At 26.1% G+C, this 26052-nt stretch overlaps 1 protein-coding gene across 1 annotated transcript; it reads right to left on the reverse strand.

Annotated features, from left to right (window-relative positions):
• Positions 1 to 1999: 1999 nt before the first annotated feature.
• Positions 2000 to 3307, reverse strand: LOC145833047 (kelch-like protein 25). The gene has a single exon (XM_082940248.1). It carries the CDS (start codon positions 3305 to 3307, stop codon positions 2000 to 2002), a length of 1308 nt encoding a protein of 435 aa, XP_082796374.1.
• Positions 3308 to 26052: the final 22745 nt, after the last annotated feature.

Here is a 26052-nt window from a genome sequence, read left to right on the forward strand (position 1 = left end):
ATATTTTCATTCATAACATTATGCAAACTCATGCAAATGAGGTAAATTGATAAAAAAGCGGAATATTAAAACAAAATATACCCTTGTCAATATTCCACCTTACCCAAATATGTAAAAATTAAACCAAAGAAAAAAAGTTTAATTACTCAAACTTAAACTAAGTAAACTATTAGCAAATCAGAAGCGACCTTAAAACTGCAGCTGACGCTCTATACAGTACCATACCAAGGATTGGTTAAACAATCTGTCAACTATATAAAGTTTATAAACGGGTCAAAATTGCACGAAGACAAAATTGCACGACGGGACTAAATGCACGAAAACAAATTTGCACGGTGCTTCAACTTTGCACAAGTGACAGTTTCGTTAGAGAGTTAAAAACTAACAGAAAAAAAAGTTATAAAAAAAATACAGAAAAAAACTAAAAACACTAGAAAAAAAGTTACCGACCGAGGGTAAGGGTTAGGGATAACAGTTATCGTATAAATGAAATAAAAAACAATAACAATGAATATGAAAATTAAAAACTAAAAATTATTTAATAAAAAAAAAGTTAATAACCGAGGGTAAGGGTTAGTGGTGACAGTAATAATAATAAAAAATTTAAAAGTAAAAAAAAAAATAAAAAATAACTAAAATTAAAAAAAAAATTCAACCTGTGCAAAAATGTCTTCGTGCGAATTCGACCCTCCGTGCAAAAGTTTTTTTGTGCAATTTTATAATCGTGAAATTTTTTCCCCTCGTGCAAAAGTATCTTTGTGCAATTTTGTCCCTTCGTGCAATTTTGTACGCTCGTGAAAATTTGACACCTACCCGTAAAATGTAATGTTTAAATTTCTTAAACTCAGTATCCATTTCCTAAATTTTCAAAAAAATCTAAATAGTTTTAAAAATTCAGGTAAATTTAAGCTGTTTAAGACGTTTAATTGCATAGTATAGTTAACAAAAAACTTTAAGTTATTATTTTTTAATAGTATAAATTATAGATTACTTCCAAACTATAACATTCTGGATAACATAAGATTCGTTTCTCTATATTCATGTTAATAAATTGATTTTGAAAAACAGTGAATATAGTTACTTAAACTTAAAATACTCAACGTAAAGAGTACAGTGTAATGAATAAAGTGATGCTGATAAACTAGTTTTTACTCTTTTATAGTAACAATATTAATAGTTTAAAAATTTTATACAGTACAAATTTGAACATATGTTAATAATTTAATTTTTTACTTATCAGTTTTCTTCAAGACTCCCTCGAAATTTTCGTTATCTTTACTAATTAAATAGCTTTACAAATTCCTCATTAATTGGATTTCATCAGTTTTAAAAGGTTTTCTATTTACAAGTTCACATGGGTTTAATGCCTTCGTCAGGCAACTTTATTTGATTTACATTGACTGGTTTTGCTACATTTTAAATTGTATTTTTTAACTTTAAAACAATCTACAAAGATTTTTGACTGTGAAGCAATTTGAAAATTATCATAAACATAGCGTGTTTAAAATAAAATATTTACTCAAAAAATTTAAAAACTTATCTCGTTTGTAACTACAACTAATTCATTAACATTCAACTTATAATGACGAAATTAATTTATCTTGACTTAGTTTTATATAACAAACGTTTTAATATTACCAAGTGACGTTATTATACTTCTCAATCTATCAAAAAAAAAACATTTTATTATTTGTTTTTTATCAATTATAGTAAACTAAACATTTTAAAAATGTGATATTGAGAAGTTATACAATGTTATTTGCTAAGTTTAATACGTTCATTGTATAAATTTATATCAAGATATTTTGAAATAACTTTCTAATATTAAAATTAAAAGTAAATATTTTCCATTATCATTAAGTTTTAAAATATCAAAGCGCTTAAATTACTTAAACACCATTAAAGCAGAATCAAAAAACTACAAAAGGGTTCTAACAGCATCGAAAAACATCGAGTTTCAGTCTCTTGCTAATATTTTCTTGCTTACAAGAACTCAGTTTCACAACATTGGCACCTTCGACAGGTCGTAACCGTCGACAAACTTGGAAAGCTGAAAGAACTTCCGGCCGGACCACCACCCTTCATCACAATCGTACACGTAGAAACGATGCTTGTCTCCGTCGAACGCGACGATTTTGTTGCCGACCGCCAAGCACCTCAGCTCACCGCAAACCAGAGACAAGCGGTGGGGGAGTTTTGCGGTGACGTAAGCAAAAGCAAAACCGTCGAAAACCTCGCACGATGACGTCTTGCCGCCTATGACGTACATCTTTCCCTTTGTGGCGACACTAGCGTGCCTGCTTCTCTTCTCGAGCATGTTGGGGATGTCCCTTGACCAAGCGTGACCGTCGTAACGCTCGGCTGATTTTAGCTCTTCAAAAAATTTCCCACCGGTGACGACAACCCTACTACCGAACACCGCATAACTCGCCTGCAATCTACAAACCCTCATTTTGGGTATTTTTTCCCACTTTTCAGTCGCAGTGTCAAACGCCATATTGTCCACCGGACTGCCGCCGGGTCCCATCCCCCCCAGTACGAGAATCTTGTTCATGAAGTTGCAGGCGCAGTAGTAGAGGCGGTCATGCGGAAAATTGATGTTACTGCTCCACTGCTTAGTTAAGACTGAGTACGAATACAGCGAGCTCTTACCGAGAAAGTATATTTTTTCGTTGACGCAGACCGTTTTGGACACGGAAAAGTCTCTTTTCAAGCCCATCAGTCTTGGCGCCTCAGTGAGCTGGAGCTGCTTGAACTTGTAAATGCCTTGAAATTTTTCCGTGTAGCCGCTGACAATCACGTCAAAGTTTGCTTGTGAACAGTACCTATTTTGAAAATCTACCCCATTCTCTTTTAACTCTAAACTACCTTTATTGTTGCTTCTTACATTTTCAATATATTCTCTGCACTCTGCAATTCTCACCAAACAACCATCGCTCGCCAGCAAACAGTCCAAAGTGGCTTTTGACAGCAGATGCAGCCTGACCTTTCTCACCAGCTCAATCGCGAATTCCTTTCTCCCATCCACGTCACGTGACACCCAGCCGTCCAACGCGTTAAAAACCTCAACTTCCGACGTCACTTTCAAAGCGGAGCTGGACAAAATCCTTCTGAAAAGCGGGTAGCTCAGATCCGGGTGCATGTTTCTGTCGCAGATCAACCGGAACCACCTCTCGACGTACTTGAAAGCGCTGTTGGAATGGTCGAAGACTTCGGATAACTGGTAGTAGAACACGACGTTTTCCAGGCTCATTTTCCTGTTGATTGAACGCGTGAGTTGTTTTTTAACGACGTCGAAGTTTAGCATTTTTGCAATTTTTAAGATCTGTGTGATGTTCAGGCTGGCAAGGGTGGTATAATCTGTTGCGAAATAGTATATTAGTCAAAGTTTATAGCAAAGTACCAAAAATTACTACCTTAAACATATGTTTCAACTATTTTGATTATTTAATAATTAAATTGTCAAAAACTATACTAATTAAAAACATGTTATATGTTTCGGTTGTAACAAAACAAATAATGAGATCTCAACTACTAGAGGATAAATAATGAATTTATTCTTTCAAAAATTTATTTTACAAACTAGTTAAAAGTATCATAAGTTTCTGTATATAACAATAAAAAAATAAAAAAGATAACTGTTAAAATGTTAGTAAATACTAAAATGTATTTGTAACTAAGTTATGTTTTTCCAGTTTAAAATTTATTTTTTCTGCTAAACTGATATATATATATATATATATTTTTAGATAAATAAGTTTAAATAATTTTAAAAACTAAAAAAAAAGTTCTTTTTGATAAATGAAAAGAGTTTGATAAATAACTTAAACTTATATAAAACAAGAATAAAAAACAAAATCAAAGAAAACTTAGTTAAAAATTTTAGCTTTTAAACAAAAAAAAAACAAGAATAAATATTATATTATTTGAGTACAAGTAAGTACTATTACAAGCAAATATTAAGTACTTAAGTAAATAAAAAGACAACTACAAGATTTAATCAATAGTTAAACTGCAGTAAAAACTGAGCTATAACAAAAAACAAGCTATAAATTTAAAACCTAGAATCTAATCAAGTTAATATATGATCATAATTTTAGCTTACTATCAAAAACTTATTAGTTTGACGTTTTACTAAAAATAAGAAAAAGTAATTTAACTACACATAAAATAGCATTGTATTTTTTAGAATTTTTACTTACAATAGTTAATTTAATAAAAAAAAAATTATCGTATCACTAACCAAACTTATCAATCTTCATAAGTGTTTTAAGGGTGTTTTCATCAAACTCCTTAAGTGCATGAAACTTGAAAGTTTTTATATATTTTTTCTTAGGGTACCATGGTTTCAGCTTGTTTGTTACCTTTTTGCAAAGTTTGGCTTTGTTACATTTTGAGAGCTCTATAATATTTAAGCTTCCTTCTTTCATTTTTTTAAACAAAAATGTAGTTTTACTTTTAGCCAAGCTTCACAGAGTACAAAAAAAAAACCTGTAAGTAAAAATAAACATTTTAAAGTAGTTCTATGTAAATATAATTTTTAGTATTTCCTAAAATTAAATCAGTTAGATAGTGTATACTTTAATGTTACTGAAAAAATAAAACATTATTTAAATGATTAATAAATATGTTTGGACAATGAAATTACTAAGCAATTATACTTAATTTTTTATACAAAGAACGAGCTCGAGTAAAATACGATGCTGCGATAAAATACAACAGGAGCAACGTCATAGGTTTACTGTTTCGAATGATTTCGTACTTAATGTATTGAAGTTTGCAATTGTGTTAACAGTTAAAAATATGCGGAATGAAAGATGATAGGTGTCAGTGACCACATCCCACGACTCTCACATGTTTCAACTGAAGTACATATTTTCAAATGGAAAAACACCTTAAACTAATGATTGAATTCAAAAACAAAAAATTAGCTTAAAAAATAATTTCCACAATACTCTTACGGTAATGTAAACTTTTATCTAAAACTGTTGTTTTTGATATACAAAAATACTAAGTTAACAGAATTTAAATAAAAATAGATTAAAAATAAAAACATATAGATTTGTAATTAAAACACAGTTAACTCAAACTTTTGAAGTTTAAAAAGTCTCGCAAAGATATATTAAAAAAAAACTTTTATTTTTCAAAAATTTTATTGCAAAGAAATATGAAAGTCAAATGTTCACTTAAAAGTTTTATTTCTTCTAGCTTCTCTGATTGAATAAGAAAACAAAAACATTAGCAAAAAATGTTTTAGTATAAAATAAAAACCAATTGTCTTTTTTTGATTAGTTTTTTATTGTTCATACAAAATAAATGAAATAAAAAATTTTAAGACACTAAAAAATCTTATTATATTTCCTTACTAAAATACTCAAAAACATAAAATAAAATTTAAGTCATATTTCAAAATATATTTTGTTTTCTATTAAAAAATCAAAAAATAAAACACGAAATTTGTAAATCAAAGTCAAAGATATACAAGTATACTTTTATTAAAAACTTTAAAATGTAAAAATTTACAAATTTTTAATATATTTTCTAGTATTTATCAAAATAGTGAAGTACACAGTTCTGTTTGAAAAAAGTTCTCTAAGTCTTTTGTTGATTAAAAAGAAGTTTGTCTAATCAGTTAAAGTAACATACAGAAAAACATTACCTAAACATTATTGTGCTAGTTAATTTCTTTGCAAATTTTACATTTAACTTTTTTAAACAAGCAATTTAAAATGCTTAATATTATACCAAAAAAGCTAAATTTAAATATTTTTGTAACCTACGAACTTGTCAATATAAAGTAAACAACAAAAATTTGATGTGATACATTGCTCAATAATGTTATACAATTTAAGCTTTCTAATAATAGATGAAGCCTTGCACTTCATATAGCTTTTGAACTTGAATTTCATGATCATTAAATCTGTTTGAAAATCATGAATTACACACAAAATCATACTGTTTTTTTTAAACTGTTTTGAAACTTTTAAGTTAAATAAATACATTAAGATAAAGATACTTTTATTAAACATAATGTATGTAAGACAAAACAGCTAAATTAGTTAACAATAAGTTTTAAAGTTGATGTTGAAACAAGTTACAATATTAACAATCCTCTCTGGCTAACAGTAGCTTTAAGGAATATTCTCTCCAAATACCATTTTTCAAAATATTTTTTTTTAAATAACGCAAACAGATTTAAGAGATGCAGAAACAATTAATAGATCAGTTTTAGCTTTTAAAAATATATAGTGCAATTATAAGAGCAAATAGAATCAACTTCATAATAGTCAAATGTGGCCTTTTGCATTACCAATTTTGATTGTAGTATGTCATTTAAACTAATTTATTTAGTACTCTCAGTTAAGTTTTATTAAAATGCTAATTAAAACATATTGTTAATATTAAAGTAAATTTGTTAAAGCCAAAAACTTTCTGTAAAAGTAACCTCAATTAAAAGTACAAAATAAACTAAGTCTAAACAATATAAATTTCAAATTTAAAAGTCTATCAAATTTTACAAACTTTTATATATCTTTTACAATTCTAGATATAAGGGTGTATGAGTTGCAAACACAACATCAAGTAAAACAAATGTCTGTGTATCTAATACATATTGAAAGTCAAGGCCATAGGGAGTACCACTTTATTTAACATTATGGCTTCTTAAAGATATTTAACTTAATTTGTAGCTGTTTTTTTCCTTTTCTTTTAATTAAAATTTTATTTAAAGGTATAAGGTTTAAATATAATTGAGTTTAATAAGTTACTATTAATAGAATTCAATAAAAATAACTTTTTGTTTCTTTCATTAATATATGTATTTTCTTAGAATTTACATGCAATCATTCTTCAGCTTTCTAAAATTAATTTCAATAATATACATTTTTATTGTATAAATGTTTTGTGTTTTTTCTTCAAAAAATATATACGTTTTCAATCATAATATGCTTGTTTAATAATTTCTTTGAAACTTCAAGCTAGCTTTTTATTTTTTAAGTATAAAACAATTATTGTATAATTACTGTTACAGAAAAGTTGTATCTATAGAGCTAATAAATGTATTTAATACTCTATAAAAACAAGTATTCTATTTTTAAAAAGTAGTTAAAATGAAAGTTTATAATCTTATATATACTAAAAGACCAAATTATTAAGTGCTTCATTTTGATTCTGGACAATTGAAGAACTTAAAAAGTAGATGCTAAATTGACTATTTGTATAATTGCTCTGATACATTACCTAAATGTGATAAGTATTTTTTCTTATTTTTTATACAAAAAAATTGAAACAATCATCTTTTGAAATGTTGCAAGGTTAGAGTGTAGTGTAGTGTACAACCACAAAAGCATAATTGAACTTATGCTTAACTTATACTAATTGCTAATATTAAATAATACTTATGGCTATTCTATATGATACTCGGCATGACATGAATGAACATTTTTTATATTAATGAACAATTGCAAACACCAACAAATATATAAAAACAATACACTTTAGGTCTTTGAAAGCACTTTAAGTGTGGTCAAAACATTTGACAATAACTAAATCTAGTATACTTTAAGAATTTATAAAATATTATTACATTTTACTACTTAGAATTTGTATAAAAAACTGGTTGTAAGAAATTAAATTGAATAAAAAAAAATTTACAATGTTCAACAAACAATATAAATGTCTATTTTGAAAAAAACATATTTACTGCAGCAGGCTGTGGCCACAATGTCAACCATTTCTGTGGCTGGTTTATAAAGCAATGTTCTCAACTTTAATTGACATTACATCAGGAATTGCGTATTTGCTCTTTATTTTCTCCTATTCTTAACTGTATTAAAATTTCATCAGTATTTTCATGCTTACTGAACATAGTACTGAACAACGATAAAAAAAACAAAATGATGTACTTTATTTTCTATTAAAGGCTTGTTATATTAAATCAATAAGTAACTACTAGATTCGCTATAGACAAAGTTGCGACGTCACAAAAATTATCTCCGTTCTATACTACCACAATTTTATTAAAATGTTTAGATAGTTTTTAATCTTAGGTATTTATAAAACATTTAACTTGACTCTTTTAAATTTCATGTTTCTAAATACTGATAAAAGTGTTTCTTTTCTCTACTTTTGTCTTTAAAATGTACTATATAAGCTTGTATTAAGTAAAGTTTTTAAAATTTTCCTAATTCTTATTGCTGGAAATTTGGATCGAACCACCATATTAATTACAATAAACAAATTGCATCAACTGTATCTTTACAAGTTTTGAATAGTTTTAAACCTACAAATATAATTTTTCCTAAAGAAATGTATCTCATATACGTTTGTTTACAGTTCAAATACATCACACCACTCTGGTTTTAACACTTGAAAAGATATTTACTTTTTAGAAATTTTCAAGCAATTACACTAGAATAATCTTCAACCGCTGCAATTAATCTTTTACGTCTTATCTTTATCTACTGAGACTCTCAGTCTGAGAGGTAAAAACAAAAAAACTATATTAAGACATTATTTCGATAATGATGTTGACATTTTTTTATCGTTCAGTTGAAATGTAGAACAAGCTTCACAACGATTATATTTTTTACGGAAAAAAAAAGTTTCGAATTAATTTTGTCATTAATATGAACTGAATATTTATCAGTAGAATTTATATACAATTTTCTTTATTAATCGTGGATTTAATTTGTAGCATTTTGGTTAACTTATAGTTTAATTTCATTTTGTTAGCAGTGCCTTTCTTTTACGAATATTAAGTCTTTTTTCAATGCGTTAGTTATTTGTCCGTCTGCTGTTAATGTGCGTATTGCTTTGAGCTTTTAACTTTTAGTTAGTAAATGCATTTAAACTTATTATGTTTTTTAACAATGGTTTCTATATTAACTTTGTTAAGTTGCACAAATGTGCAAAACTAAGTTCTAATATTCCGAATGTGTATGGCAAATTGATGTTTATTTAAGTTGAAAACTTAGTCTTAAACTATTATTTTTGACTTAAATCTAGAAATCTAGAAAGTTCCAAGTGACAAAGAAAAATTTTAATCAAAACCCTGTTTTGTTGTTGCAGTTCTTTATTAAGACTATGCTGCTGATTTTTATATCAAAGTTACTGAAATAACTGAATTGAGCAGCTCAGTATGTTTTGCTGACTTTGCAGAGGCTTTTTTTTATGTTGGTTAAAAGCTGGAATTTAATGATAAAATTCAAAACGGTGCTAGTTTTTTTGCTGTCATTAAGAACAACAAATCAAAAAAAATGCAGATGGTGATGGTACTTATCAAAAACTAAAAAATTAAGTTTAACAAGATGTTAAAAAAATTTCACTTTAAAACCTAAATAAGTTGATTTTAAAAGTTTTATTTGTTGAAAGTTGTTATTTATGTGAAACTATGAACTTTAATTTATGCCTACAGAATGAGTTTTTGTGTTATTTCTTTCTTTATAGGCTATTACTAATGTGTCTTTCAGTTTAAGCGGCCCATATTTCGATGCCCGGGTCCAGCGTAAGACAATAAACTTGCAAAAAAGTAATAATGATATTGATTCTAGTAGACTCTTAGTAAAAATATGTAACTTAAGCACTCAGTAACTAATACAAGTATACTAAAATAATTTTAGATATAAAAATAATGTTCAAGTTAAAGCAAATTCATTTAATCACTTAGAATAAAAAGATGTTGAAAAGCGCAGACTTACAGAAACTTAACAAAAATAAAAGAAATGGATTAAAGGAAATTTGAACCTGCTATAAGAGTTTCAGTCGCTTATAACTACAGCTCAACATTTTATTTCCCGCTTAAATTTCGCGCTTGAATGCACTAGCCTAACGATATAGTTTCCTTTAAAGGGAAATGCTTAAGGCTATTACAGCGGGAAATATTGTTGCAATCCTAATTATGTAAATTGATATGGTATGATGTAATTGCATGGCATGTTTATGGCGTGATGTAAAGTTAACAACACTGCTTAGACTCAATTAAGCATTGAACTAGTAAACCACTGTTGTTTTGTATAGTTAGCTAACACTTAAAAAATATTTTTTAGTTAGCTGCATTGTTACAGTAAGTGTTTGTGATAGAAATAAGTAAGACACTTGTTATTAAATTTAATTTAAACTTATTTAGTTTGATTATTATTAGTTTAACAGCTATTTTATTTAGTTATAACTAAAATAACTGAGTATAATTTAATTAAAGAAATAAAGTGGGTTATTAATACTAAACCTAAACCAAAAGGTACATAAATATTAACTAAAGATAGTAAGCTTTAGTTATTCATTTAGTTAGTTAGTAATCACCAAATCAGGCACACAGCTTAGAAAAAAAAACTCTATATTTTTTTGAAATTTCTAACTAAAGACTTTGCTAGTTTTAGTGTTAGTATGTAATTATACTTCAGTAGTGCTAACTCTATTGATATTTTAGTATAATAGCTCTATAGCAATGTTTGTGTATTTTGTGTAAACATACAAAACTTATTTAAAAAGTTTGACTATAAAATCTTGTTAGATTTTGAATTTTCTATAATAAAAAACTGTTTTATTAACAAAGTTTAAACTAAATTTTTAGAACATGTAGAAAAGAAGGTTAGAAAATAAAAAATATATAATTAGAGGGACAAGTTATTTTACTTTGAGTCAATTTTATTAGTAATTAGAACTTTCTTGGAAAATAAACATTAATTTTGTGTGTTCCATATGATTACATAAACTTAATACATAGTAAGTCTACTTTTTAATTTAGCTAGGGTTTAAAGATCAATATCAAAAAGTTTTTGGCTAATCACAAATAATCACAAATAACTAAATAAAATTTAAAGCAAAGAAGGTTTAAAACACAAACTTTTATTTGATTAAATTATATTAAAAAAAAACTCACAACAGCTTTAACATTTGGCATAGGCTTAACTTTTGAAAAATAAATAGAAAAACTCAATAATTTGTACTTATAATTTATATAAAGTTGTTCTTTTACATATTGTTAGAGATTTTTTATTGGTATTATATTTAAAAGACTTTATTTTTATTGATGAAATTTCAAATACAAGTACTAGTTTGAATGAAACATTTGATTTAAAGCATTTTTCAGAGTTGCCATTTTATCTGCAAACCTGGAAAAACCTGGAATTTTTAACAAAATTTACTAAAAAAACCTGGAATTTACAAAATTTTCACATATTCATTTGTAAAACCTAGATTTGACTCAAAAATCTATCATATAAATAAAAAGTTTTTTGCATCATCGAAAATATTTTTTATTAAAAAACATTTTTAAAGTTGCTTTACAGTATCTTTATAATGTTTGTTTACTGTTCAATACAGTTTCTTACCACAAACCTAAATTTAAACTAAAAATAGACCTAAAAATGTACACTTCGAAGGAATTTGAACCTGGAAGAAGTTTGAAAAACTTGGAAAATATTTTTTTAAAACGAGTGGCAACCCTGGTTTTTTAGCTTGGCAATTACTTTTAGATTGCCATATTTATATTTTAGTTTTAGTTGGCTAGTGACAAAAATTTTGCTTGTTAAACACTTAAAGTCACAAGGCGGTTGATTTTTTTTTTTGTAAAATTGGTATTGGCTATTACTTAAAAGCTAAAAATATATAATATATCGTAATTTTTTATAGAATACACAATTACAATTAACTTTTAAGATATAGTCATTGAAGTAAAGTTTGATTTTAAGGTTATATCATTCTTAACTAAAATCTTGAAACTTTAGCATTTAAATGATAAAGGCAAAAGTTTAAACAGTAAATTTAAGAAATTTTAGAAACTTATTTAAAAAAAGATTTTTTGTTTTTATCTTAATTGAAAACATTAACAGGTGTGTACAAAAAGAAGCTACACGTGAGAAGTCATAGGGGTGTGGATTAACAAAAACTTCATTGAAGACAGAGTTATCTTTTATAACAAATCAAAATTAATTTGTTTGTAAAGTTTAAACATAACTTCATGTTTTATTATAGGTAGCGATTCTTGGCGATTTTATCTCCACCCCTCATGACGTCATCACACGTCGCCACTTTTTTGTTTTTATGTGCAGCTTTACAACTTTTTTGAGCTTGCTACGTCCATGGATAATACATTAAAACTTTCACTTAACAAAAATGATTTTGTGTATATATATATATATATATATATATATATATAGAAATAACATACACAAAATAAACTTTTGCTTGGTACAGCTGTTTCTGCGTTTAATACGCGTCCTCTGCCAAGTTTTATTCAATGAAAAGCAAACTTGTAAGTACAGCAATAAAATTATACAAAATTAAGTATTACGTAATAATAGATAGTTGATTTTAGACAAAATTACTAACAGAGTTTTTAGATAAATTGCTTTCGATAATGTATGCAGCCAGTTTGTAATTCGTTTCTTTTGTTTAGAGATTCAGATTATATATATATATATATATAAATATAACAAATTGTGAATACTTTACAAGCCTGATTAAAACAGGTGTAGAATAACTTGTAAAACATAAATAAACTTATTCAATGAGGACGAGCAAAAAGGAAATTCAGAATGAGTCGGATATTTTGAACGAAGGAGGACCAGTTTGCCAAGTTGACAAGGAGGAGGAGTTTGGAGGATTTTGTTCCAGAATGGTGAGTAACTCGTTTGTGAGTATTTTCCACTCCACCTCATTAGTATACTACACCATATACTAAAATTGCTGTAATACAGTAAGCTCGCAAAATGGGAAAATGTTGTATCAACAATAATTTTGTTAAGCTACGTTTGTTTGATGAAACAGTAACATTTTTGAGTATACGACTCTTGCTCATTAATTAAACATTGTTTTTACACCAAAATTGTTGTCCTATAATTTTCTCTGAACCCATTGTTAATTCATATCAAAATATAATATTTTAATATAAATTAAACAATAAATATTTGTAGTTGAAAACCTTTTAACAATATTTATTCTTTGTCATATATTCTTAGGTCTTTACTTAACATCGTTATAACTTTATAAAAAAATTAATGACTTATATATAATCTTTTACAATTTAGTCAAATTTTTAAAAATATATTTTAGCATAAAAATGTTTACTTAACAGAAAGATTACTCTATTTATAATTATAACGCAATATATGTTTTTTATTTTGAAAAAATCTGAAAACTATGATGCAAGAAGTGTGTTAATTAACTAATTTTATATTAATTTTTGTTATCAAGTTTTTAAGCCCTTTAAAAAATGTATATAGGTCAACGGACTTTGTTATGGCGATGATGATGGAGTTCTTAGTAATACGGAAAAGCTTATACTTGAAAGTTTTCAGCTACAGAAAAACAAAGAATTGTTGCAAAACGAGTATACAAGGTTAGCTACGAATTTCGATAATAATTTTAAATATGTAATGTTAATTTTAAGTCAACAATGCCTGTAATATTTCCATAAGTAAAAAAACTTGAGCTTTTGATCTAACATAAATATGAAAGGTTTAACACTTTTTAGTTAAACAAACTCTTACAAATATGAAAAATGATTTAGTTAAAATCTTATTTTCAGACAAGCTACCGATCATAAAAAGAAACTAACTTACTTGAAAGAGCACCTTGGTACCCGGCTGACGGAAAATCAGTATAACGAGTAAGTTGCAGATATAAATGTGCTTGTACACAAAATAGAAAAAAATTACCAAGTCAACTTTCACTGATACTACTTATAGGGGTTTTAGATTTTTTTTTACAAAAGGTAACACTGAAAATAAACAGTATAATTGTTTCAAATGTGATTTTGCATACAATACTCGGCTGTTTTTATTTAAACAAAGAAGTTAACATAACATCAATTGCATGAAAAAACAAAAAAAAATTTACGATTTAATTAAAACATTTTGTACAAAACGCATATCAGTACAAAAGTCTAACTTTATTCGAAACAAACAACTACAATTACAAAACTTAAAAATAAAATCTATTTAGAACTTTAAGAGATGATTTTTCGTATTTCGGCAAGATTCGTTCTCTTGTTTAAGAAAACACTTTGGTTTCAACGCATAAACAACGACAGTAATAGTCCGGATTATAATGATCCAATGTTAGTCGGCAATAATCCAGTAGTACCCCGGATAGTAATAAACCAGTATGAGGCTGTGCTTCTAAAAACAATTAACAGCTGTTGCGTATGCGTTGAAAAAAAAGGGTTTCTTAAACTAGATAAGCAAACTTATATTGTCTTGCCGACATATGAAAAAGCTTATGTTAAAGTTCAATAAATTTTGAAATTTTGATTTTGTTGTCACTTATTTGTAACTTTGTAATTTTAGTTGTTTGTTTTGAACAAAGTTAAATTATGCACTGATTTGTTTTGTATAAAACTTCATAATTACTTTTTTTTTTTGGAGTAAATTGAATTGTTAATTAATCTCAAGTTCATTTGATTCATTTTGAATTTGAACAGCTGAAGGTAAAATGCAGAAGCATATATGATACAATTCAACTAATTGTTTTGAATATTACCATTTGTAAATGGTATATAATAAATATATATATAAACTATAACAAAAAATATTCATACAAGGTTTAAGTTTTAGTTATTTGCACACAAGATACCAAGAAAAAGTATTAGTTTTGATAAACAAACTTTTTATTATACTTCTACTTATTTTGTACTAACTTGCAAAAAAATCTGATATATACTTATTACTGCACAAAGTATTAGTCAGTTCAATTACAAGTCACATACCAATTACTAAGTTAATGTAAAAAAAATTATACAAGTAGAAAAAAACCAGGTTCAGTACTTTATTAAGTATTTATATACAATTTCAGTTTAAAAAACCAGCGGATTAGAACCTATAAAAAGTATAAAAGCGAGTTTTCCAAAAGAATGTTCAACCTGAAAAAGCAAATCGAGGTGAACCGAAAGTTGTTGGAGAAAGTCGACATTGAAGCAGTAGCAGGTCAACCTAAGATCATGAAAGACCCTTATGAAGATTTGGTTATCCAGGTTGAAAAGAACAAGCAATTTTGTGGAGCTTCTTCTTGGCTGGTAAGTAAGGATTTGTAAGCATTTACTAATCTTACTTGTTTAGTAATTTATCAAAGTGTTTAAACGTTGTGTTTACTTTAAAACTGCTCAACTATAGCATGATTTAATATATTTGCTGAATAATATATTATTAAGTAAAAGTACGACATCTAGTTAAAAAACTTTAATGTTTGTACAATAAAAAAATTTATATACTGAATATAATGATTTAATCAGTCCAGGACAGAGTCATTTTTTTGTTTGTGATTTTTTTACGGCATCAATAAATCTAAAACGACAAATAATAGTTTTGAAAATCGACAAGTTTTTGTTGCACAATACATAAGTTTAAATATTTAAATTTTATTTTTGAGTACTTTTATTAAAAAGTTTTACACAGCACAGTTTTGAGGTTTTTTAAACGCTACATTTAACAATTATTTTCAACATGTTTTTTAATGGCTCCTAACTTGATAAAAGTAACCAAAAGTTACAATGAAAGTAAAATTTATTAAACATTTTAGATATAAACAGTAAGCTTATGAAAATCACGATTTTTTTTTTTGAACCGTTTTATTATTCACTCCCTAGTTCTAACACAAAACATTCGTTAAATTTGAAGTTTTACTGTGTAACTAATGCATTGAAAAAGTGTTAGTAGTTTCAACATATTTTAGCAATTTTAAAATTTTAAATACATACAACCGAAGAATAAGCAAATTGTATGGATATAGATGCATAACCTATCACTTAACAGTAATATTGTTTATTTACTTGTTTAAAAACACACTAAGCATGATCGTTCTTGAGCTTTTACATTAAAACCTTAGACGTTGAATTTTTTTTTGAATTTATTAATACTTTTTATATATCTGACAGAGCAACGCGGAGGATTTTTCTGATGAGGACTTAGTTCTGCGTGAACTTTTGATGAAGGAACATTTTGATGAGGAGATGAAACAGACACTGACTAAAAATTCTGAGCAGTGAGTTTTTTGTAAAGTTGAATTAAAAATATAAAAGCTGAGATAATTTTCAAAGTTTTTGTGGCAATTAAAAACAATAAACTTTTATATAAGTCAATAAAGACTGTTTGGATCACAGTTAATAAATGCTCACACCTATTTAACTTTTATTTTTATTTTTTTTAAATACTAGTTTAATTGTATAATTTTTTTTAGACTTTTTTGTTTGTAATATCGTTAAGTTATAATTACATAATTGTTTGAGTTTAATCTTGTATCCAAGAAAGCTTGTATAGTTTGTAACATGAAAACAGTACATAACAAAAAGTGTTAGTTTAATAGATAATTACAAGTTTGTAGCAAAACAAAATGACTGAAATAATAAACACAAAACAATATAATAAAAATAACAACTTATGATAATAATATATTAATATGATTAGACTAGATAAGGATTATCTTCAAAGGGCTTCTAGTTTGGAAAAAGGGTATGTGACTGATGAGTTACCGTGTCCAATATATACACCGTACATATTCTAATAAATAAAACAATTTTAAAGAGTACATTGAGCATTTACAATTAGTTAGACAAACTAAAGTTAACAAGTAGTTTAAAATACTTTAATACAAATGTTTAATGTTTATACTTTACATCAGTGATAAAATTAAATTATTTACTATATGTTTTTTGAAACAAACTTATTTAGATAGTCCTTTCAAAGAAGTATATGCATTTTTGATTAGTTATCTAACGTATCAAATTAAAGTTTGTTATGCTCAAAATTTATTACAATCTAACAAATATTAAATATATTTTAGCCCTTCATTCACAAGCATTGCAGCCATAGTTTTTGTCTATTTTCGTCTACATCTGTTTAATTATAGTTTTTGGAATACTCAGCTAGTTTGACAGCTATAGTTACAGCTTAACAAGATCTGGAACACCGAATTTAGCTTATTATATTTTTTTGTATGTAAACTATTAACGTATAATATACATTCTCCTACTTTTCAGTCTGATGAAAAAGGAGCAAAATAGGTTAGAAAAATGGAAACGAGATCAGTTTAGGATGTTTCAGTTGAACAAGCAATTGAAAAAAGTAAAGGATAAGTTGGAGAAATTAGGATTTGAAGGAGATTTGGTTTGCCAAGTTGAAAAGAATAAGGAATTTGGCGGGAAAAGCTCTAAGATGGTTGGTTTGATGCAGTTTTACTTAAGTGCTTAGTTAAGTTAAAAATATAACACTGGTGCATCGGTTTTCGTTCGTATCTCTATTAATAAATTTTTATTGATATATTTAATTATCAATTAATTTACTAAAACTTCTTTACTATTTGTAGATTAAAATCATTATAAAGTTTATTAAGTTTTACAAACTTATCAGCGCTTTGAGGAAACTTATTCAGTTGAGGAACTAAAAATACGAAAACTTTTGATGGAAAAATATCGGCTACAGCAAGAAAAGCAAAAATTGAAAGAAAAATCTGAAAAGTTAGCTTGTTTTATCGTATAACCTAAAAAAGAGACCTTAAATGGTTCTTAAAACATTTAAAATTTATAAGATTAGTAGTAGCTTTCTTTATTTAACAAAGTGTATAAGCAAAATAAATAGTGCTCATATATTTTCACTTTACAATAATATCTGTAATTTGTTGAATACTAGTATATACCATAATTTTTTAAAACTGTTTAATTCAAAGTATTCAATAAGTTGTATCTTTATATAATTTTAATAATTAGCTCGTAGCCAAAATAACATTCATCTATTTTATATAAAGTACAACTTAAACTTTTAAAACTAAAATTAAAACGTAAGTATTAATAAACAAAGCTTTCATTAAAAAATAGGTATTAAAGTTACTATGTATTTAAGAAGGCTAGTTAATTACAGTTTTGTTCAATTTTAAAACTTATCTATTTATATCTACAGCTTATAGCTGATTAGCTTTATGAAAAGAAAAAAAAATGTTACGATATTGTTAGGAGCTGAGTAAAAATATTACTTATAGTCTTAAAAATTCATTTCTATATCTTTTTTAATTTTTATGTTAAGTGAAAAATAGTTTCTGTTGAATTATACTGAATTATTTTAAATGACATATTTAGACTAAATGAGGACTATCGTCAAAAAGTTTTCAATTTGGAAAAAGGAGAAGTGACTTGTAGAACGGACAGACCTTATGAGTATAAGCTAGAACATTTTAAGATACTGAATTTGAACAAGCAGTTGAAGAATATTCAAAAAGAATTGGAGGAATTGGGATACAAAGAAGATTCGGTTTGTCAAGTTGATAAGTGCAAAGAGTTTGGAGGAAAAAGTTCAAAGATTGTTGGTTTGGTTTTATACACTAAGCAAATTAGGTATTTTAACATTTTTCTAATTCTTATTCACTTTGCTCAACCGTAAATGTGCAGTTTATATTTTGTCATAAAATTTAGTTATTTACTTGATACTTTTTTACTTTACAAAAATACTAGTTAGCTTATACCAGTGCTTCTGAAATGGGGTTCCGCGGAACCCTAGGGTTCCGCGACGCCTCTCAGGGGTTCCGCGAAGCCTTTAGAAAGTTGAAAAAGAACATTTATTTAATTAAAAATTTTATGTGAAATTAAAGTTAGGGGTTCCGCAGAAAAGTTGAACTTTGGAAGAGGGTTCCTCCACTAGAAAAAGGTTCAGAAGCACTGCCTTATACACAGTTTTTAAACAAACTTAAAATACATAACGAAAACAGTTTGAAATCAGTTAAACAAATAATTAAAATATTTATAGATGGAACACCTACGCTCTAAAAATAGGCACTTTCTTTCTATATATACTATACTGAATAAGTTGCTTAAATATAATAGTAAATAATTAGACAGTGTTTTTAGTTTTTCTGTATACTTAAGGTATTGAAAGAAAGTTTTTAGATTTAAGTTTTGTTATAAGCTTAAATTATTTAGTAGTGTATGACTCGATAACCGAGAGATCGTTTTGTACACCAATTTGTAAGACCGAGTTTGTTTTCGAACAATTTTGTTTTTGTCATATTTAAATTTATCATACACTCATTTCAAAAATCTTCATAACCTCCAAGTCTACTACGTTATATGCAAACTTGTTAATATATACATAATTTAACGAATCAATGTATATTTGTCTTCTTAAAGTTATGTTGTGGCTTTTAAATATAAAACACTAAAGACTTTAACATACACAGATTTTTGTTTAATTTTTACTTTTGTACATCATATATTTTAAGGTTATTTGTAGTATTTACGTGCTATACAATTAAAATTTAAGATTTTAAAATATAACACCTAGGAACTAGTTTTTTTTTTGTGTTTAAAAATATTAGTTTATTAAGTCAACACTACCGTTTTAATTTATTAAAATTTACTTTTTTCAAAAGCACTTCGAGGAAACTTATTCTGATGAGGAGCTAAAGATTCGTGGACTTTTGGTGGAAAAATATCAGCTCTTGGTTGAGAAAGAAAAACTTAAAGATAAATCTCAAAGGTTAGCTTTTTAATTTTATTTAATTAAAAAAAATTAATAATTTTAAAAGAGCTTAAATGGAATTTAAGAAATAATAAAAACTTCCTTAAGTTAATTATTACTGCTAGGAGTATGATTAAAAATGCTCTTAATATCACCTAAATACATCATAATCTATCTCTTTCATTTTTATATACTATTTTAATGAAAAAAATTAAGTTATTTTGTTTAAAATATCCACGTAGTACGATTTTAAATAGTTCCTCAAATGACGCTCGTCGTTTTGTAAAATTTGAATAAAAAATAAAAACCTAGAAAACTATTGCTGTACCGTTTAAAAAAAGTAGCATATATTTTGAAGATATAAAAATTGTAAACGTTAATACTGATAAACGATATTATTTATTTAAAAAAGACATATATGTTATTTATATTGATCATAATTATGTTGCTTTAGTAAACTAACTTTCAAAATATATTTACAAAATTGTTAGAAGCTGACTAACGTAGACCGCTTCAAGCTTAACACTATATTTATAACGGAAACTTGTATTATTATAATTTTTTTCTATGGTAGTTTTCATTGGTTTATATTATCTAATTCTAAATAATGCTTTTAGACTTAGTGAAGACTATCGACAGAGGCTTTTTAATTTGGAAAAGGGAGAAGAAACTTCTAGAACTGATAGACCGTATAAATGCAAAAAAGAGCATTTTCAGATATTAAAGTTGAACAAGCAGTTGAAGAAGATTGAAAAAGAATTGGAGGAGTTGGGATACCAAGAAGATTCGGTTTGTCAAGTTGATAAGTGCACAGAGTTTGGAGGAAAAAGCTCAAAAATGGTTGGTTTGGACTTGACAACAAGTTTTTACTTAGAAATATTTTATTTTATTTCAGTTTGCTAAACCATAAATGTACATTTTTTTCTACATTAAGTATGTTTTAAGTTTGTAAATACTAGATACAAGTTTGGTTATTTTAATTACTTTTTGTATCTAACAATTCGTTAATGGAATACAGAATATTATTTTCAATTTGAAAAAAAAAGTATTTTAAATTTAAATATTTCTAAATAGTTATTTAACTTAAAACGTATTTTTTTTGTAAAGCATTATTAGTTTATTTAATATGTTGAAATTAAAATTTGACACACTTTTCAGCACTTTAAAGAAACTTATTCTGATGAAGAATTGATGATTCGGGAACTTTTGATGAAAAAATATCAGATCCAGCAAGAGAAGCAAAAGCTGAAAGAAAAAGCTAAACAGTTAGTTTTTTGTTTGTATTTTATTGAAAAAAAAGGAGGTTAAATGTTTTGTAAAATGTTTAAATTGAATTCAAGAAACAAAAAAAAGCTTGTTTCAGTCAATAATAAGAGGTGGGATCATAATTTAAAATGCTCACAATAGATTAATTTGTAACTATCTATTTTTCAAACACTGTTGTATACCATTAATTTTGTTATTGCTTTACTTAAATGTTCTCTATTAGTATGTAATGTATGTAAACTGTTTGACTTTTACCTCTTATCTAAGATGACATTTCTTGTTTTGTAGCATTTGAAGTTAAAATATAATTTGAGTCAATTGTGGCTCTTACGTTCCTTAAAAAAAGTAGCTCAAATTTTTTAAAACTAAGTAGTAAAAATGTAAATACTAATTAACATTACATTTTATTTTTAGAAAAGTTATCTATTTTTGTTTTTGATTAATATAAATAAATGTTTTAAGACCTGTAAAACTTCAACTTGCTTTTTCTAAATATATGTAAGTTGTAAAAATAAAAGTTTGTAAGGTGTTAAAGTTAAAATAAAAAAAATAAGCTATTTGGTAAATTAGCTTTTAGGAAACATTTGAAAAACATATTACTTTCTTTAGTTTAAAACTTTTTACTATTATTGTAAAATAAATTAACTTTTCAAAACTTCAAGTTGAGTATCAAAAGAAAAACTGTTTTTTAGTTATGCTTTATTGAGTCATTTTAGAAAATAAATATACACTAATTATAGTTAGTCTAATTTAGAATAGTTACATAGCAATATTTATTAAGTAACAACAATGTCAAAAAAGCAACAATAAAATATAAAAATAGGTATAAGAAAATAATTTAATTAATAATTGTTTTATAGATATCAAATTTGATGAGTTTACAGTAGAAGCTAATTAGTAAATAACATTAAGAATCGATTCTTTAATTAAAATTACTTTTAGATTGTTAAAGCTAAATAATATCTATATTACTTTTAGACTGTATAACATTATTTTAATTTATTTTTTAATTTTTAAACTTATTAACAAGTAATAAAAATATACAATGTTGTATGAAGGTTTTATTGACTCATAATGATTTGTTTTAAACAATTTATTTAGACTTAGTGAGGATTATCGTCAGAAGGTCTTCAACTTGGAAAAAGGAGAAGTGACTTGTAGAACGGACAGACCATATGAATATAAACTGGAACATTTTAAGATACTGAAATTGAACAAGCAGTTAAAGAAGATTGAACAAGAATTGAATGAACTGGGATACAAAGAAGATTCGGTTTTTCAAGTTGATAAGTGCACAGAGTTTGGTGGAAAAAGTTCAAAGATGGTAGGTTTGGTGCTTGTAAACTGTACATCAAGTTTTTAGTAAAATTAATATTTATTATTACTTGAGTTTGCTAAACCGTTAATGCATAGTTTTTCCGTATTATATTTATTTTAGATTTGTATTTACTAAGCTTGAACGTTTGATTTTTATGAACTACTTTTTGTCTCTAAAAAGTTCTCAAACTTTATAAAGGACTATTGATTTACTAACAATCTTGTCTTAAATCTTAATATTTTCAAATAGTCTATCAACTTTGTTATTATTTATTTATTATTATTGTTTATTATTATTATTATTTTTAGACATGTTTTAAAAGTAAAACTTTACTTTTTCATCAGCGCTTCGAACAAACTTATTCTGATGAGGAATTGATGATTCGTGAACTGTTGATAAAAAAACACCAGCTTCAGCAAGAGAAGCAAAAACTGAAAGAAAAATCTGAACAGTTAGCTTTTTTAATTATAATAAATTCCAAAAAAAAATCATATGTATTTCTATATTTTCTAGACTTTTAGAAATTGACAAAATTCTTACTTTAGTTGATAACAACTCTTTGGTACAGAATTAATAACTGCTCACATGTTTTAAGTTCCTAAGTTATTTTTAAACTTTATAAGTAATTAGAAGTATAATTTTGTCTCATTTCCAACTATATGAATTTGAAATTGCATCTCGTTGATGAACTTTCTTTAAGATTTGTTGTTAGAGTATTTTATTTAGTAACTGTTTGTTTATGAAAGCTTCGTGATATATACTACTTCTAGTTTTTATACATGTGTTTATGCAAGTGTTGTTACACCTTTAAAGTTAAAAACTTTCATATGGAGACCAAATAAAACTGTTTTGTTTTAGGCAGTTTTATTGGCTCGCGTTAATCGACCTCGGTTTTTAAAATGCTTCATATTAAACCAAACTAATCTTATAAGAAAAACAAATGTATATAGAAAACAAGTATATAGATATAAAATATGTAAAAAAAACAAACAGTGAAAAGTAAATAGCTCAAAAAATTAAAATATTAAGAACAATAACATAAAATAAACAATTCATTCAGACTTAGTGAAGATTACCGTCAAAAAGTCTTGAATTTGGAAAAAGGAGAAGTTACTTGTAGAACGGACAGACCGTATGAGTATAAACTGGAACATTTTAAGATACTGAAGTTGAACAAGCAATTAAAGAAGATTGAAAAAGATTTAGAGGAGCTGGGATACCAAGAAGATTCGGTTTTTCAAGTTGATAAGTGCGAAGAGTTTGGTGGAAAAAGTTCAAAGATGGTTTGTTTGGTGCAAAAATGTACAGTCAAATTTTAATTATTTTTTTAATTAAATTACTGTGCCATTAATAAACTACGTCTTGTTTAGCTTTATAAATTTTCAAAAAATGTAGCACACAAAAGTCCATATGATACCAAATGTACTATGATGGTTTAAAAATTTATTTAAAGTTTACATTTTTTAATTTACACTGATGCATTAATGAAATACTTTTAAACTTTACATATTGAAATACGTTTTAAAAGATTTTAAAGTTAAGTTTTAAACATTTATCAGCGCTTTGGGGAAACTTTTTCTGATGAGGAATTGATGATTCGTGAACTGTTGATGAAAAAATACCAGCTTCAGCAAGAGAAGCAAAAACTAAAGATAAAATCGGAACAGTTAGCTTTTTAATAATATTTCATTAAAAAAACCAGGAAGTAAGATGCTTTTTTAATAGTTTAATAGAACTTATAACAAATTAAACATTGCATGAGTTGATAACAACTAGGAGCATAGTTATAAATGCTCATAAAATTATCTTATAATTTTTCAAGTACTATTGTTGGTCTACAACTTTCTAAACTATTTTGTTTAAAATGTCCTCTTAGTATAATTTTAGCTCCTATCTAAAATGACACTCGTGATTTTGTAGCGTTTAAAGAAAAAAAGTAGCTTGAATAAATTAAAGCTGTACCGTTACTTGAAATATAGCGTAGATTTTAAAAACTAAAAAATTGTTATTTGAAGGCCAATCAACAATAGGTTTTATCGAAAAAAAAGGGCATCTTTCTAGTTTTTATTTTCCATAATTATGTTGCTTGGGTAAACTAGCTTTAGCAAAAAATAAAAGATAAAACCAAAAGATTGTTATAAGCTGATTAATATATACCAAATTATGTTAAATACTATTTATTTAACTGTAATTTTAATTACCATCAAAAAAAATTTTTTTGGATAGTTTTATATTATTTAAAAAAATACATATAGACTAAGTGAAGACTATCGTCAGAGGCTTTACAACTTGGAAAAAGGAGAAGTGACTTGTAGAACGGACAGACCTTATGAATATAAACTGGAGCACTTTAAGATACTGAAATTAAATAAAGAGCTGAAGAAGATTGAAAAAGAACTGAAGGAGTTGGGATACAAAGAAGATTCGGTTTGCCAAGTTAATAAGTGCACAGAATTCGGTGGAAAAAATTCGAAGATGGTTGGTGTGGTGTATGTAAACTAAAGTATTTAATTATTTTGACAGTTTTTATTAGTTTTTTTTTTTCAATTATAAGTTTCTTTTTTGTAACATGAAAAAGTTTGCTCTTTTTAAATAAATTTAAAGAGGTAGTGAAAAAAAACATATGCAGCACAATGTTAGTTTATTAAAACTTAAGTTTCTGATAGATATTAAAGCTGTTTTTTTCGCCTTAAAATTTAGTAAGCTCTATTTGTAACAAACTGTAGACTATTATTTGAAAAAGGTTAATAAAATTCCTTTACCATTTGTAGATGATTTTTATGAAAATAAACATATTTATCAGGGCTTCGAGGAAACTTATTCTGATGAAGAATTAAGGATTCGTGAACTTTTAATGAGTAAATATAAGCTCCTAGAAGAAAAACAAAAACTGAAGGAAAGATCTAAACAGTTAGCTTGTTTAATTTTAATTTCAAAAAAATTAGAAAAAAAAAAATTACTGGATGATTTTTTTATACTTTACTAGAATTTAAAACATAACAGAAGCTAAATATAGCCTAAAATAATGCCTAAGATCAAAGTTGAAATGTGCTGACATGTTTTAAAATTACAATAATCTCTTTTACTTATAAGTACTATAAAATATTTATGTTTTTTTAATTTTTTTTATTCAAATTATCAACTATGTTGTATGTAAATAGTTGATTAGATATCCAAGGTAGATTGTGTGGTTTTTAGCATTTAAGATAAATCGTGGTTGTACCGTTTCAAAAAATGATATAAGATATTAAGATCTCAATAAGCAAAATATTGTGAACTTGAACACTAATTAGTATAAAGTTTTATTCAACATTTAAGCACTTACTTTTGTTTTGTTGTAGTTATGGTACCATTGTGCCTAAAAAATTATAATTTAATTTTAAATTTGAAAATAAGTAAGATGTTTTTAGTTTAATAAGGTTTAGAACATTATGAACTTTTAACTGCAGATAATTGGTGACTTAGCTTTAAAAAAACTTTAGAAAATAAATCTACTAAGAAATTGTTAAGAGTTGAATATTGTATAGCTTCTTTATTTCAACATTATTTATTTCTCATAATTTTTCAAAATTTTCATAATTGAAATATTCTTTTCAATAAAAAAAAATTAATAAGATATATTAAAGTTTATCATTTTAGTCAAGCTTTAATTATACAAATATTTAATAATAATTTAACTTATATTATATTCAGACTTAATGAGGATTATCGTCAGAAGGTCTTTAATTTGGAAAAAGGAGAAGTGACCTGTAGAACGGACAGACCTTATGAGTATAAACTGGAGCATCTTAATATTCTGAAGTTGAACAAACAATTGAAGAACATTCAAAAAGAATTGAAGGAGTTAGGATATCAAGAAGATTCGGTTTGTCAAGTTGATAAGTGCAAAGAGTTTGGTGGAAAAAGCTCAAAAATGGTTAGTTTGATGCAAAAATGTTGAGCTATTTAGTTAATTTAAGCTGCTTTTTTATTTAGTTTGCTGTACTGTAAATTTAGCTTACGTTTGTAATGATGTAGTACGTTTTAGCA

Source organism: Thalia democratica, chromosome 4 (assembly GCF_965202585.1).
Source record: "Thalia democratica chromosome 4, ktThaDemo2.hap1.1, whole genome shotgun sequence".
Taxonomy (NCBI): Eukaryota; Metazoa; Chordata; class Thaliacea; order Salpida; family Salpidae; genus Thalia; species Thalia democratica.

What these genes read in the sequence shown, in the direction of transcription:
- LOC145833047 (XM_082940248.1), bottom strand. Translation starts at nt 3,307, where the DNA reads ATGCTAAACTTCGACGTCGTTAAAAAACAACTCACGCGTTCAATCAAC.